The sequence below is a fragment of the Macaca nemestrina genome, chromosome 12, assembly GCF_043159975.1.
Source record: "Macaca nemestrina isolate mMacNem1 chromosome 12, mMacNem.hap1, whole genome shotgun sequence".
In the NCBI taxonomy this organism is placed as follows: domain Eukaryota; kingdom Metazoa; phylum Chordata; class Mammalia; order Primates; family Cercopithecidae; genus Macaca; species Macaca nemestrina.
Genome location: NC_092136.1, coordinates 75,521,500 through 75,538,768, shown reverse-complemented (window position 1 = coordinate 75,538,768; position 17,269 = coordinate 75,521,500). Strand labels below are relative to the sequence as shown.

Below are 17,269 nucleotides of genomic sequence, written 5' to 3'. Positions count from 1 at the left end.
GAATAGTATCTGTTTTGTTCTTAAAATCTGATTTTGCCAGTCACCTATAATCCCAGCACTTTGGGAGGCCGAGGCAGGAAGACCACTTGAGCTCAAGAGTTTTGAGACCAGCCTGGGCAACATGGCCAGATGCCATATCTACAGAAAATACCAAAAAAACTAGCCAGGTGTGGTGACGTATGCTTGTAGTCCCAGCTACTTGGGAAGCTGAGATGGGAGGATCACTTGAGCTTAGGAAGTCAGGGCTGCAGTGAGTTGTGTTCATGCCGCTACACTCCACTCTGGGTAACAGAATGAGAGCTTGTCTGGGAAAAAACCCAAAATGATGAAAAAAGAAAAAAAGAAAGAAAGAAAAACTCCTCTGTGTCTGATGCCCCATTTCTATTCACCCGAGGTAACTACTTTTTTTTTTTAAAGACAGTCTCGCTTTGTCACCCAGGCTGGAGTGCAGCGGTGCTCTCTCAGCTCACTGCAACCTCTGCCACCTCCCCCACCTCCTGGGCTCAAGCGATTTTCTCTCCTCAGCCTCTCAAGTAGCTGGGATTACAGGCACGTGCCACCACACCCAGCTAATTTTTGTATTTTTAGTAGAGATGGGGTTTCACCATGTTGGCCAGGCTAGTCTCAAACTCCTGACCTCAAGTGACCTGCCCACCTCGGCCTCCCAAAGTGCTGGGATTACATGTATGAGCCACCACACCCGGCTGAGGTAACCACTTTTAAATATTATTTAGTTTTCAGAAAAATTTTAGATGATTATAAAAGTATATATTTAAGGTAAAGTTGGTGTTTTTATTTGGAGCTGTTTAGAGCTTTTTTATGAGTAAAATTTTCATCTTGGAATGGAGCTCTTGTTTTCATGTTTTTGTATGTACTATTAGAACCAACTCTTAATTTTTATGTGCTAGATGTAATAGTAAACAAATTATCCAGGTAATGTGGAAAAACATTTCCATCAATAGTATGTAATTTCATATCAAGACCAGTTAATTGTGTGAGCTTGGCCAAGTCACTTCCCCTCTCTGGGCCCCAGTTCCTAATAAGGAGATTAGACCAGGTAATTCTTGAGTTCTAAGATTTTTAACCCTCTGTGATTCTCTTGCTGTGATTTATGAAAGGCACAAATAAGGCAAATTTGATTGAAATGAAGCAGAATTGTTTCAGTGTAACTAATGTAACACCTCAGATATTGGGATAGACATAAACTTGATTCGAAGGTACACTATATGTTGTTATGCAGCAATTTATTTTGATATTTTTTTCAGATACATTTTGCAGAGGCATCAGAAAACTAAAGAATGATTGGGTTATTTTATTTCTCAAAATTAATTGAAGCAGATACTTGTGAAGTCATTGGGAGGTGAGCCAGTTCCGGTTCAACAGTTTAATCACAAATATTTGAGGAATATTTTTGCCTTAATTTGTTAAGAGGGTAATAATGATCAACCGAAATAAAAGGTTTCATATGTTTAAAAGGCAAACTACTTTTATGTTCTTGACATTAAGTAAAAATATCCCAAATTATTTTAAATACATTTGCCATATGCATTTTTGCATTTTTATTTTAGTAATAAATATGGTCTCTTAATTAGATAATTCTAACCAGATTGTGAGAAATTTAAAGCATAGTTCATTCTTACATTCTTTAGAGAATAGAACAGAAAGATGAGCCAGGTTTGCTTTTTTAATTTCTAAATGATTCTTCAATCCTGAATAAATGAATCCGAATGTGAGAAAATGTTCTTTCTATACATCTAGGAGATGTTATTAAAAACTGGATTTCTGGGCTGGGTATGGTAGCTCACGCCTGTAATCCCAGCACTTTGGGAGGCTGAGGTGGGCGGATCATTTGCGGTCAGGAGTTCGAGACCAGCCTGGCCAACAGGGGGAAACCCCTTCTCTACTAAAAATACAAAAAAAAAAGAAAAATTTGCTGGGCATGGTGGTGCACGCCTGTAATCACAGCTGCTCAGGAGGCTGAAATAGAAGAATCGCTTGAACCCAGGAGGCTGAGGTTGCAGTGAGCCAAGATTGTGCCACTGTATTTCAGTCTTGGTGACAGAGTGAGACTGGGTTTCAAAAACGAACAAGCAAACAAAAACCCCTGGATTTTCTGATATCCATATCTAAATGTTTAAGAGTTTTGGCTTTATTAGTTTGACATTGAAGATCTCATCAGTGGCAAGGCACAGTGGCACGTGTCTGTAGTCCCAGCTACTCAGGAGTCTAAGGCTGAAGGATTGCTTGAGCCTAGGAGTTCAGAGCCAGCCTGGGCAACATGATGATGAGACCCTGTCTTTAAACAAACAGACAAAAAAAAAAAAATCTCATCAGTAAACATTCATGACTACTGAATTTGGCCTGAGCCAAATATTTTATTATTTTGATGCTAGAGTAAGATTATTGTTTCATGCTCAAACCTTAATTCAGCAGTTAAAAATTAAATCTTGATACTGCGATACTTGATATCATAAGCAGTAATTGAATATTGTCTTCTTTGGCATGTGTCCTTGTAAATATTTATATTTTTCTTATTTTTATTATTATTTTTTGAGACAGGGTCTCGCTCTGTTGCCTAAGCTGGGGTGCAGTGGTGCAATCATGGCTCACTACAGCCTCGACCTCCCAGGCTCAAGCAATCCTTCCCGTTCAGCCTCCCAAGCAGCTGGGACTACAGGCATGTGCCACCATACCTGGCTAATTTTTGTATTTTTTGTAGAGATGGAGTTTTGCCATGTTACCTAAGCTGGTCTTGAACTCCTGGGGTCAAGCTGTCTACCAGGCCATGGCTTCCCAAAGTGTTGGAATTACAGGTGTGAGCCAACATTCTTGGCCAAAATAAATATTTATAAAATGTCATTTTTTTCTTTCACATATTCTGTTTTCCGATCTATAATGTCTTTGCTTTATTTGCAAATAGAAAATCATTTGATTTGACTTTTAAAAATTTGTTAAAATGTTTTTTTCCTCCCCTCCTTATTTAATAATTGGTAAGATATCGAAAGTTGATTGTGTATTTGTATTTGCTTATTTTGGGGACATTTGCTCAGTGTGAAAGATGGGGGAGCTTTGAGTATAATAACTTGTACCCCCTTCAGTGATTGTGTCCCTAACCAATTCCTCATTCAGCCTCCCTGGTAGATTCAGGATCACGAGCCCAGAACTAGAAGTTGAGGGTTACTAGGAAGTCAGAGAATCATCTTTGTGCTTTCTGTTATGGCATGGAATTGAACTAGAAAATATTGACTCTGAATAGAAATTCATCCCAAATGTGTTTAACAACTCTTTGGGTACAACCCAAGATAGTGTGTTCCATTTAGATAAATGTTTTCCCTTCATGTCTTCCTGACCTCCCTTCTTTGGGTGAACAAATTTAGAAGTTGTTATTTTTGTTTGGCATGTTCTTTGAACATGCTTAGATATTTTGAAATAATCACTGCTTCCAAGAAAGCTTGTTTAAATGAAGTATGTTTTATCTTTATCATTGCAAATTGAGGAAGAAATTAAAGGCACTATTTCTTTGGACTGTCTGAGAGGAGTGTAATAGCAGTTATTTATTACTCTCCCTCTTAATAAGCTTCTTGTCTCTTACCCAGCCTCCTCAGGGCTGGCAGTAGGGCTGTTACCATCTAAGTATATATCCAGCTTCTAGCCAAGTTGGATGAAATTAACAGGAAGTAGGATAAAGTATGATCATTCTTTCATAAGATCATTAGGACTTGAAAGAAATATAGAAATACCTAGATTATCATTTGCAAAAATGTGATTATGTATATCAGTATCACTTGTGGTGTGAGAGTTGGTTTCATGTGGCACATGAATCAATTTTTATTTTAGAAGTTTTGTAGTATGTGTTAAAAACATAAAATTTTTAAAAACGTAAGATAAAAACATCAGATCATTCTGCCTACAGTTTTTATTACTTAAGACAGTGTGAGTAGATTGTGTAAAAATACAGATGGTAATATAACTGAAATGGCAAGCATTATGATCGTTAAGTATGTGAATAATTTCATTTTGGGAAATGTTGAAATAGTTCCATACCAGAATTTTATTCAGAAGAAGAGACTGGGGCCCAAAAAGGGAAAGTAATTTAGCCAAGTTGTCTTAGTGAGTCATTCACTGGTAGAGTTTGGACTAGTTCCTAGGTCTCCTGGGTCCCAGTCCAATATTTTCACTGTACCTTGATACTTCTCAGTAATATTAGCAAAAGTGGAACATTAGGTAAAATAGGGATGCATTATTATGGAACATACAAGAGTGCAGATTATTTTGGGAGACTTGTACCTCCTGTAGATTGTGGGCTCTTGGAAGGACAGGAAGATAAAGTAGCTGGGATGCTGAATTAGAAACAGATACGCAAAATGCAAGCACATTTTATGTTTTATGCCTACCTTCAATTCAGTTTCTTAATTTATAATAAGATTGCCAGAAGGGCAAATGCAGGTACAGTTGGAAATAGTAGACTGACCTGAACTGACATCAAGTTCTATAAGCCTCTATACTTTAGAGCTGGAGTTGAAGGAATATTGTGGAGGTCATTAACATAGAATTTTATTGATATGTAATATATTTATAAGGATCATATCTGAATTAACACATTTTTCTTTTTCAGAGTCCTTATAGGACAGTTCTTCGAGATAATGCAATACCAACAATATTTGATCTTACCAGTCATTTGAACAACCCACATAGTAGACACAGAAAACGAATAAAAGAACTGGTATGTCTGTGTACTTTCAGCTTTCCCACCTTCCCCCATAATACTATGAAATCAAATATGGATGCATTTATGTTAAATTAATCCAAGTTACTCTCTATTTCAGAAGTAATGTAATGGGAAATAAATGTTATGGTAAATAGTAGCCTGGATGTGAGATGATGAGTTTTAGTATTTAAATTGGAAAATCTCCCTCAAATTTAGCCAGTTGATACTGTTGAGTTGGTCCAGAGTGTGCTATTAATTATAGGCCACTAGCTCATTCCCTTCTGGGGAAGAAGGAGAAAGCTACCTTTTCTTTTGTAGTAAGGAAAATAGAGCTGAGGTGTTTCCAGAGTTCAGCACAAAGGAATAAAGAAAGGGAAAGTGTAAAAGTGGAGACATGGAATGTTTTAAAGATAAGGCTTCTGTCACTATTAAATATGGACAGAGTTTAGAAAAAAAACATCGAAATCTCTGTTTATGGCATAATTTACACAATTCTTATATTCCTTAGATATCCTTCAGTTCTGAGGATTGACACCTATCTGTATTTTGTTGACCTTAGGTGAACGGAAGTATAGTAACTCCTTAGTCCATGGCTTTCTGTCATCATTGCCACTAGCAAGGCCCTTATTTTGCTTTATTATTTTTCCTTCTTCACCCACTATTACCATTACCATTCCTTCCCCTGCCAGTTGGTGTCCATGCTAGTGTATTTAATGTATGTCCTATCAGTTCACCTACTGTGTGCTTTTTAAAGATAGCATTTATCTAATTTTCCTTATTCTATGCTTACCATATTTAGATATTTTATCCATTTGGAGTTTGTATGACATACAGTAGGGATCTATAATAACTTTTTCTCCTTGTAGAGAAACTGTTTTCCCAACATGGTCTGTTAATCCTTCCTTTCCTCTACTGGTGTAAAATGCCACCTCTGTTATATAACAAGTTTACATAAGGCTGTTTTGGGGAGTTCTGTTCCATTTCACTGTATTATTTGTTTGCAGCTATACCGCACTGTTTCATTACCATGGCTTTGTAATATATCTAACTTTCAAATAAGGTGATTGTTTAACTCTTCTTTTTCTTAACTATTTGTGGACCTTTATTCCTCCATATGAATTTTTTTTTTTTTCCCTAGACAGGGTCTCACTCTGTCACCCAGGCTGGAGTGCAGTGGCATAATCTTGGCTAACTGCAACCTCCACCTGCCGGTTTCCAGCAATTCTTCCTGCCTCAGCCTCCAGAGTAGCTGAGACTACAGGCCCTCACCACTATGCCTGACTAATTTTGTGTTTTTGGTGGAGACACGGTTTTACCATGTCAGCCAGGCTGGTCTCGAACTCCTGACCTCAAGTGATCTGCCCGCCTCGGTCTCCCAAAGTGCTGGGATTATAGACGTGAGCCACTGTGCCTGGGCTTTTGAATTTGAAAGTCCTTTTGTCAGGTTCTCCTAGAAATGATTTTGGGATTTTCATTATAATTGCTTTGAATTGACATCTTTACAATATTAGCAATTATAAATTTATTACTAGTTTATTACTAGTTTAGTATTACTAATGTTAGTAAATGAATATTACTAGTTTACTATTACAGTATAAACTATTGTAAAGTATTAACTAGTTCCATCCATGAATAGAAAAAAAATCGCATAAAATACCTATCAAGTAACAGCAATCATTGACAAAACTAAATACTAGTTTTTTGAAAAGAATATTAGAATACTTTTAGGAGTACAGAAAATGAAAAATTTTGAGGGCTTTCGTTACAGTTCTTTAAATGACAATGTATACATGCTTCCTTAGATCACTTCTTAAATACATTATGGTTCTTACTGGTATAGATGATATATTCTGGTTGAAATTGTTTCCAGCACTTTTGAAGAACTTCTTTTTAAATTAATCCTAATAAGTCTTCTGAGTTTTTCCTCTGTTACTGATTGTATCATCTGTAAATAAGGAGAAATTTGTCACTTTCAGTTCTTACTATTTTAATTTTTTCTGTTGCCTGCCTTGTTTAGTCAAGATCCCTGGTACTATGTTGAACAATTCTAGTAATGTCATACTTGCCTTGCCCCATTAAGTATAATGTTTGCTCTTGGTATTGTTAGATAGTTTTTATCAAGTTAAGAAAATTCCCTTCTACTCCCATATTCAGAGTTTTCTTGTTTGTTTTTTGTTTGTTTTCTTAAGACAGGGTCTCACTCTGTCACCCAGGCCAGAGTGCAGTGGGGCAGACACTGTTCACTGCAGCCTCTGCCTTCTGGGCTGAAGCAGTCCTCTTACCTCAGCCTCCCAAATAGCTGGGACCATAGGTGTGTGCCATCATGCCTGGCTTATTTTTTTGTATTTTTTATTTTTTTATAGATGCGATCATGCCATGTTGCCCACTTTGGTCTCAAACTCCTGGGCTCAAGCAGTCCTCCTACCGCAGCCTCCCAAAATGCTGCCGTTACAGTAGTGAGCCACCACACCTGACCTGTATTCCATTTTTGTATTTGACTTGTCACATGCTTTCATTGCATGTATTTAATAGAAAAGTTCATTTTTTTCATTCTTTAATGCAGTGAGTACTAATGGATTTTCTGTGAATCATCTGCATTTCTGTAATGAATTCTAGTTGATTGCAATATGTCTGTTTACTTTTATATACCATTGGATTCAATTGGTCAGTATTTTATTTAGGATTTTACATTTGTGAATCTTGGCCTGTAACTTTCTTTTCATGTACTGTCATTATCCAATTACAATATCAAGGTTCTATTAGCATCATAAAATAAGTTGGATATCTTTTTTTTTTTCTCCTAGAAAAATTTGTATAGGTAGATGTTAACTGCTCTTGAAAGTAAGGTAGAATTTGGTAAAACCATTAGAGGGCTTGGGGTGGGTGAGGGAAAGTTTTGATTGCCATTCTGATATCTTTATTGGTTTTCTCTTCTTGTGTTTTGTTAATGTTTGTAATGTTGTAAGTTTATGAAACTTTAATAATCTTTTCAAAGAACCAGTAGTTTTGTCAGTGATTGTTGTACTTGTGAACTCTTATTGGTTTTCCTTGATTAGGTTGATTTACTTTTTGACTCTTTTTCTAGCTTCTTGAATGTTTAGCTCATATTTATGTGTATTCAAAGCTGTAAATGTGTCTCTTAGGTCCATTTTAGCTATACCCCACAACTTTAGACAGATAGTGCTGTCATATCTGGCTGTAGGTATTTTGTAATTTCTCTATTTTGTTAACACAGGATTGTTTTTCTTAGTTTCCAGATGTGGAATTATTTTTAAAAAATGATTTGATATTTTAAATTTTAAATGTTATTAAGAGATACATAGAGGATACATATAGTCTATGTGATGTTGATTCTTTCTGATTTTTTTGCATCCATTATTGCTATTGAAGTCTGTGCCAGCCTGATTCTTGTTCCTTTTTAGGTAATCTTCTTTTTCTCCCTCAAAGCTTTTTAAAAGTTTTCTTTATATTTGACATTTTAAATTTTGCTAACCTATATCTAGATGTGAGTTTTTTTCTTATGTACCTTAATTTGTCATCTTACAGCTGAGGACTTACATCTTAAATTCTGAGAAATCCTTAGTTTTTATTTTTCATTATGCATTTTTCCCCTCTATTTGTTTATTTCTATTTTCCTGGGACTTCTCTTAGATGAATACTGACACCTACATTACAGTCCTCCATATCAGCTTTCTTCTTGGTGTCCATGGAGGACTGATTCCAGGACCTTCCGTCAGAGAGCAAAATCCACAGATGTTTGATTCCCTTATATAAAGTGGTGTCGTATTTGCATATAACTTAAACACATCCTCCTGTGTACTTTAAATCATTTATAATACCTAATACAATGTAGTGCTATCTAAATAGTTGTTATATTACATTGTTTAGGGAATAATGAGAAGAACAAAAGTCTGTGTGTTCAGTATAGACACAACCAAACTTTTTTTTTTTTTTTTTTGAGACAAGAGTTTTGCTCTTGTTGCCCAGGCTGGAGTGCAAGGGTGCAATCTCAGCTCCTCACAACCTCCGCCTCCCAGGTTCAAGCAGTTCTCCTGCCTCAGCTTCTCGAGTAGCTGGGATTACAGGCATGTGCCACCATGCCCGGCTCATTTTGTATTTTTAGTAGAGACGAGGTTTCTCCATGTTGGTCAGGCTGGTCTCGAACTCCTGACCTCAGGTGATCCTCCCGCCTCAGCCTCCCAAAATGCTGGGATTACAGGTGTGAGCCACTGTGCCTGGCAGAACCATCCATTTTTAAGTAATATTTAGATTATTTATGATGCTTAATACATTTGTTTGTAACACCTAGTACAATGTAAATGCTATGTAAATAGTCATGCTGCGTTATATAGGGGAATAATGAGAAAAAAGTCTGCACATTTTCATGATAGATACAACCATCCATGTTTTCCCCAGCATTTTCAGTGCATGGTTGGTTGAATCTATAGATATGAAGTATAATATGTATCAGGATGAGGAGCTCAATCACTTGCTGTCCTGTAGCTATCATTTCCCTGTAGTCTGTCCCTCAGAGAGCCTCACATAATCTCACAGCGCTTCACATAATCTCACAGCAGGCATACTCTTCCTGACCCGCCATCCTTTCAAACGTGCAGTCCATAGGATAAGGAGGGGATGTCCAGGTTGACCAGCCTGCTGATGTTTCTTGTTATCAGCACCATGTCCATTGCTGCCCAACAGGCATCCTGCTGTCTGTCACTGGCATTGCTGCTTTTCTGCCACGGAAAACAACAAAGTGGCCTATGATTTAAGCATTGTAGAGGGTTGGAAGGAAAGTAAAGGATGCAGCTAGAAAGTTCTTCCTTTGTCTAACCCTATTGGTGCCACTTGGCCTACTATGCTCTGTGTATGCTCTGTGCATCTCTTCCATGCTGGTACTCTTTCACCTTCTCCTTCACAGGGATTTCTCATCACTTTTGTGTTGAGTCCAGAGATTCAGCAACCTCCTTCTTATGGGATATCTCCAGGGTTAAATTGGGAAGCAAGATGATTTGCGTCCTCTTGAATTTAACTCCAAGTGCCATGGTGTATTTTTGTGACTTTCATTAGCCAGGAAACACTTATAACCCAAAGTTACGGTGATTTAGGTAGAAAATAAGTAAAATGATGTATTCTTTTTTCCCTAGGACTTTGTTATAACCTTGGAGTCATTAACAGCTTATTCTGATTTTCTCATTGTCGGTCTGAAGAATGTATACTCTCTATATAAAGAATTTATGCTCTTGAAAGAATTAAATTGACTCAGACTAGGCATTTGTATTTGTGAGTCTAAGATGATATACTAGAGGTCAGTTTTTTAAAGATGATTTGTGTTTTTTGTTTTTTTTTTTCTTTTTTTTTCTTGACATTTAGAGTGAAGACGAAATAAGGACACTGAAACAGAAAAAAAGTAAGTGATAGTGTTAATGACTCAACTTCTGAATGCCTTTTAAAAAGGCCTTGACCTGGTAAGGACAAATAAATATGTTCTGTGTCAAAAACCTACCTTGAGAATGGATGTAAGAGTGTGCTCAACTTTGTCCTGTGTTTTGAAATTATGAGAATAAAGTCTAATTTTAGTTTGTCTTTATTGAGTGGTGCTATGCCACACACTATGCTATATGCAGGCCTCACAGAGGTGACGCCTTCTCTCTCAGTGTGGTAGAGGGGTGGCAGGCACACAGTGCTCCATTGTAGGGAAGGAAGGGCAACAGTAGAGGCATGCACTGAATCTCTCTTCTGTCCACCCAGTTGTGGTGCGTAATGAATTCTTGGTAAATGTTTAAGGACTAAATGCTGTGGGGACACATAGTGCCACTGGCAGTAGTGGTCACAACAGCCTTTCTGTAGGTGCTGATGCCCGAATTATGTCACCAAAGGACGAGGGCTAGAAGCTGTTTTTCTTCTTGTCAGTTATTAGTTACTCCTCCTCCTCTATTTCTTCCTCCTATTGCTGTTGTTATTAACGTAGCATTTTATTGAGTGCTTACTGATGCCAAGTCATTGTTCTAAGTGCTTTACTTGTATTAATTCATTTTATTCTCACAATAGCCTTGAGATAAGTACTGTTATTTCCCTCTTCATAGATGAGGAGATATGGACTTAAGCAAAGAGAGGGAAAGGTGTTCTGTGCATGAAACAGGGTAGTAGATTTGGGGAACTACACTCATTTTAGTGTTGTTAAAGTTTGTGATAACCCATTATGGTTAGAAAATGAGCCTGGAGAGGACCCCAAAGGCCAGAACTTGCAGACTTGTGGGCTGTTAGCAATAGGAAACCACTTAGGGGTTTGTAAGTAGGTGATAAGAGGGACCTGATTTCCATGGTACATAGAGTACTCTGTTGGATTACAAAAGGTAACACTGGAGGCAGGGAGGCCAGTTGGGCTGTCAGCTGACCAAATAAAAGTTGAAAGGCCTTGAATTAAGGCAATGGTAGAGAGAGTAAAGAGAATAGATTCAGGGAACTTAAGAAATTTGTATACCTATGACACCTAGGAAAGATGCCCAAAAGAAGAGGGACTTGACTTTTCACTTTGTACTCTTTGCTCTTTAATGAACTTCTTTTTGAAAAAAAATAAAAGCAAGGGAATTAGTACTAGTTAATTGGAAGTAGAGAAACAATGGAGGAGAGAGGGAGAGAGCCAGACAGGCAGGCGTCCAGGAAAACCTCTTGCTTTCTGGCTTGGGAAGCTTCCCTAGAATAGAACCACTGCTGTGTCACGTATGATGAATAGCAGTGTCATCTGATTTGAGGAGGGGTGAGGGAAGGATGCTCCCTGCATTTTGCTGAACCTTATTAAGCTCTGAAGTATGGCTCACACAGGCTCCAGTCAGACTAGATTTCCCTTTGTACTTGGACAGCCTGCTTCCCTCTTCTACCTTAGTGCTTTTGCTGGAATAATTCTCACCAACTGAAATGCCCTCCTTGTTCATGTCCCTCTTATTTATCCTTGTCATCAAATGCAACTTCTGAATTTTTGTTTCTCCCTGCCGCCCTCCACAGTCTTTTTTCTTTTTGAGATGGAGTCTCACTCTGTTGCCCAGGCTGAAGTGCAGTGGCACGATCTCGGCTCACTACAACCTCTGCCTCCCGGGTTCAGACGATTCTCCTGCCTTAGCCTCCCGAGTAGTGGGAACTACAGGCACATGCCACCACGCCCAGCTAATTTTTGTATTTTTAGTAGAGACAGGGTTTCACCATCTTGGCTAGGCTCGTCTCAAACTCCTGACCTCATGATCCATCCACCTCAACCTCCCAAAGTGCTGGGATTACAGGCGTGAGCCACCGCACCTGGCCATAGTCTTATGTTCTAAGAACTAGGTTTTAACTGTGACTCCTCAGATTTGGATTATTTTCCTGCAGACACCAGTGACCTGTATGACTATGGACAGGGCATTTAGCCTGTAGGGCCTCAGTTTTCCTATCCCCTATGAAGAGATTAGGCTGTGTGATATTCTAATACTAGCCCTAAGAATTACATTAATCTCCTTTATATTATACTGGTTTGTACAGTTGTCCCATATCTCCCATATAAATGTGTGGCATCATGGTTTGATAAAAACAGCATCAGCATGGACCTTGGAGCAAGACACACTTGGATTTCAACTTTACTTCCATTCTTCTAACTGTATTTGTGATCTTGGGGAAGTTTACTTAGTGTCCTCATTTGTCAAGTGGGGTTGATACCACCTGCCTGAAGAGAGGGTAATGTGATGCATATAAAATACTAAGCACAGTAGTTTAGTAATTAGTTCTGTCCCACTTTGTTTTTCTGAGGGCATGGACTGTCATTCATTACATATGTGGAATGTCTTTTTTTTTTTTTTTTTTTTTTTTGAGACGGAGTCTCACGCTGTTGCCCAGGCTGGAGTGCAGTGGTGTGATCTCAGCTCACTGCAAGCTCCGCCTCCCGGGTTCCCGCCATTCTCCTGCCTCAGCCTCCTGAGTAGCTGGGACTACAGGCGCCCACCACCGCGCCCGGCTAATTTTTTGTATTTTTAGTAGAGACGGGGTTTCACTGTGGTCTCGATCTCCTGACCTTGTGATCCGCCCGTCTCGGCCTCCCAAAGTGCTGGGATTACAGGCTTGAGCCACCGCGCCCGGCCATATGTGGAATGTCTTGTTAAGTGTGTTTTAAAAATTAGGCTGGATGTGGTATCTCACACCTTTAATCCTTGTACTTTGGAGCTGAAGTGGGAGGATCACTTGAAGCCAGGAGTTCAAGACCAGCCTGGGCAACATATTGAGACCCCCTTCTTCTTCTTAAAAAAAAAAAAAAAAATTATTCCTATCTTATAACAGCGTTTACATCTAGGATTAAAATATATCTGTTTATACTGTCTCTCCCACTAGATTGTGTCTTATCTTAGTGTCTTATTTTAATCTCTATCTTAGTCTGTAGTCTAGTAAATGCCCTATGAATATTGAATGAATGAGTTTGTGGATTTTAAATATTTAACCAAAGGTATAATATTTTTTGTTTTGTATGGTTTTTCTTGAGCCTGTTTGTAATATTAATTCTTTGTTTTCCAGTTGATGAAACTTCTGAGCAGGAACAAAAACATAAAGAAACCAACAATAGCAATGCTCAGAACCCCAGTGAAGAAGAGGGTGAAGGGCAAGATGAGGACATTTTACCTCTAACCCTTGAAGAGAAGGAAAACAAAGAATACCTAAAATCTCTATTTGAGATATTGATTCTGATGGGAAAGCAAAACATACCTCTGGATGGACATGAGGCTGATGAAATCCCAGAAGGTCTCTTTACTCCAGATAACTTTCAGGCACTGCTAGAGTGTAGGATAAATTCTGGTGAAGAGGTTCTGAGAAAGCGGTTTGAGACAACAGCAGTTAACACGTTGTTTTGTTCGAAAACACAGCAGAGGCAGATGCTAGAGATCTGTGAGAGCTGTATTCGAGAAGAAACTCTCAGGGAAGTGAGAGACTCACACTTCTTTTCCATTATCACTGATGATGTAGTGGACATAGCAGGGGAAGAGCACCTACCTGTGTTGGTTAGGTTTGTTGATGAATCTCATAACCTAAGAGAGGAATTTATAGGCTTCCTGCCTTATGAAGCTGATGCAGAAATTTTGGCTGTGAAATTTCACACTATGATAACTGAGAAGTGGGGATTAAATATGGAGTATTGTCGTGGCCAGGCTTACATTGTATCTAGTGGATTTTCTTCCAAAATGAAAGTTGTTGCTTCTAGACTTTTAGAGAAATATCCCCAGGCTATCTACACACTCTGCTCTTCCTGTGCCTTAAATACGTGGTTGGCAAAATCAGTACCTGTTATGGGAGTATCTGTTGCGTTAGGAACAATTGAGGAAGTTTGTTCTTTTTTCCATCGATCACCACAGCTGCTTTTAGAACTTGACAATGTAATTTCTGTTCTTTTTCAGAACAGTAAAGAAAGGGGTAAAGAACTGAAGGAAATCTGCCATTCCCACTGGACAGGCAGGCATGATGCTTTTGAAATTTTAGTGGAACTCCTGCAAGCACTTGTTTTATGTTTAGATGGTATAAATAGTGACACAAATGTTAGATGGAATAACTGTATAGCTGGCCGAGCATTTGTACTCTGCAGTGCAGTAACAGATTTTGATTTCATTGTTACTATTGTTGTTCTTAAAAATGTCCTATCTTTTACAAGAGCCTTTGGGAAAAATCTCCAGGGGCAAACTTCTGATGTCTTCTTTGCAGCTGGTAGCTTGACTGCAGTACTGCATTCACTCAATGAAGTGATGGAAAATATTGAAGTTTATCATGAATTTTGGTTTGAGGAAGCCACAAATTTGGCAACCAAACTTGATATTCAAATGAAACTCCCTGGGAAATTCCGCAGAGCTCACCAGGGTAACTTGGAATCTCAGCTAACCTCTGAGAGTTACTATAAAGAAACCCTAAGTGTCCCAACAGTGGAGCACATTATTCAGGAACTTAAAGATATATTCTCAGAACAGCACCTCAAAGCTCTTAAATGCTTGTCTCTGGTACCCTCAGTCATGGGACAACTCAAATTCAATACGTCGGAGGAACACCATGCTGACATGTATAGAAGTGACTTACCCAATCCTGACACTCTGTCAGCCGAGCTTCATTGTTGGAGAATCAAATGGAAACACAGGGGGAAAGATATAGAGCTTCCATCCACCATCTATGAAGCCCTCCACCTGCCTGACATCAAGTTTTTTCCTAATGTGTATGCATTGCTGAAGGTCCTGTGTATTCTTCCTGTGATGAAGGTTGAGAATGAGCGATATGAAAATGGACGAAAGCGTCTTAAAGCATATTTGAGGAACACTTTGACAGACCAAAGGTCGAGTAACTTGGCTTTGCTTAACATAAATTTTGATATAAAACACGACCTGGATTTAATGGTGGACACATATATTAAACTCTATACAAGTAAGTCAGAGCTTCCCACAGATAATTCTGAAACTGTGGAAAATACCTAAGGGACTTTTAAAAACAGGCTTTCTTATATTTGATACTTGGAAGAAAAGCCGTAAGGTATATGTAGGCCACTTAATCACTAAATATCTTTGCCTATAGGACTCCATTGAATACATTAGCCATTGGTAATCTACCTGTTTAAATGGCCCCTGTTTTTGAACTCTCATGCTTTGAAGACCTACCTGTCCTTCCAGAAGAGAACATTGAAAGTGCCATGTTTCCTTCTGTGTGATCTCTGTCGATGGCACTCTGGAATTGTTTTAGTTAAGTCATTTTAGACATAGCATTTATTATCACTGTGGCTCTCTACTTGTTGGGTGTTATGAATTCTTTGAAGAAATACATTTTGAAGAGGTGTGGGAGGAAGGAATACATTTTATAAAATGGTATAGTGAAGCCCACAATTGATCTTTGACTAATAGGAGTTTTAAATGTGCTAAAAATCTATACTGGACAGTTACAAGAAATTACTGGAGAAAAGCTTGCGAGCTCGCCAAACAAGGATTTCAGTGTAGATTTTGTCTTTCTCGAACTTAAAGGAACAAATGACAAAGTTTGAATGGAAAGGCCTGCTGTTGTTCCACATCTCATTGTTGCTGTTTACATTCCTTTCTGGAGCCTACATCTTCCTAAGCTTTTTAGCAGGTATATGTTGAACACTTCTGTTTCATGGTTGAGACAGAATCAGAGGCCATGGATACTGACAACTGATTTGTCTGTTTTTTTCTGTCTTTTTCCATGACTCTTATCTACTGCCTCATCTTGATTTATAAGCAAAACTTGGAAAACCTACAAAAATAAGTGTTGTGGTTTATCTAGAAAAATATGGAAAATATTGCTGTTATTTTTGGTGAAGAAAATCAATTTTGTATAGTTTATTTCAATCTAAATAAAATGTGAATTTTGTTTAAAGCTTAGGCATATTATTTTTGGTGGGGTCAAAACATACTTGTGTAAATTCTCTTAAAAAACTTTTGATAAACTGCTTCAGAATTCAAGATGAGTCTTTTGTATGTGGTTTACTAATTGGGTTATAGAAAAAAACAATTAAGAAAGTATTAAATGTAAGGTTCACCCAACTAGGTTTTTTTTTTTTTTTTTTTTGATGTACTGTGTGGGCCCTGATATAAATTGTCAGTTTGTCTTATTATTGCTGGCTAAAATGAATGCAGAGGTGTTAATGAATTATTTTATGTTGGGAGTAAGTGTTCCTTGAGCTTCAGAAACCAGAGTGGTGTGTATTTGCTGGACTGCTGAGAATGATAGCTCACAGTCCATTTCTCTGTCCTAGGAAAGCCCACAGACGTGTCAAATCAAGACACATTATGCATGCAGCTTATCAAAAAGGTAAGAGTTTATCTTGTAGCCAGGGCTCTAAGAGATGCCTCTGTCCTTGTCAGAAAGAACTGATCAAGTTCATGATGGCAGGATGACAATGAAGGAGACACAAAGCTGGTGTTTCAATATATTCATCCTGTTCTTAGGGCACTTAAGAGTGGTGTGACCTTGGCAGGTTATTTAACCTGCGTCAGTTTCCTCAACTATAAAATCTACCTTAAGGTTGTGCTATGAGGGTTAATTTATCATCAGTGACCTATTGCTGCTTAACATTACCCCCAAATTTAGTGGCTTAAACATTTAACCATTTCTCACAGTTCTGTGGGTTGCTTGAGTGGTTCTTCTGCTAGTCTCATCTGGGCTCTGCATTCAGCTGGGAGGGTGGCTGGGGACTGAATATGATGACTGGGCCTCTCCATGTGGTCTTTTATCTTGCGCTATGTAATGGTGGTCTCAAGAGTACCAGGAAAGCAAAGGCAGTGGTTTCAAAACCTGGACTCAGTAATTCAGAGCATCACTTTCACCACATTCTTTTGGTCCAAGCAAGTCACTCGGCCGGTCTGGATTCGAAGGATGAGGAAATAGACTGCTTTTGTTGGGAGGAGCTACAAAATAATGGCCCCCTTTTCAGTCTGCCAAATAATGTATTCAAAAATATTCATTCAATAAGCATTATTAGTTAAGCTTTTGAGATGCCCATCATTTGTTTTTATAATGTAAGTATGTTCTCTAATTTGGGAGTCTATTGGAAGCTCAAAA

The 17,269-nt window shown here is 38.3% G+C and overlaps 1 protein-coding gene across 1 annotated transcript in view; it reads left to right on the top strand.

Moving 5' to 3' along the window:
* LOC105468782 (THAP domain containing 12) overlaps window positions 1-16,170 on the top strand; it is a 31,802-nt gene extending 15,632 nt beyond the window's left edge. The window contains exons 3-5 of the mRNA XM_011719123.2: window positions 4,616-4,723; window positions 10,082-10,118; window positions 13,244-16,170. Coding sequence (XP_011717425.2) covers window positions 4,616-4,723; window positions 10,082-10,118; window positions 13,244-15,174 — 2,076 coding nt within the window. The 3' untranslated portion in view covers window positions 15,175-16,170. The remainder of the gene's footprint in view (window positions 1-4,615; window positions 4,724-10,081; window positions 10,119-13,243) is intronic.
* Window positions 16,171-17,269: the final 1,099 nt, after the last annotated feature.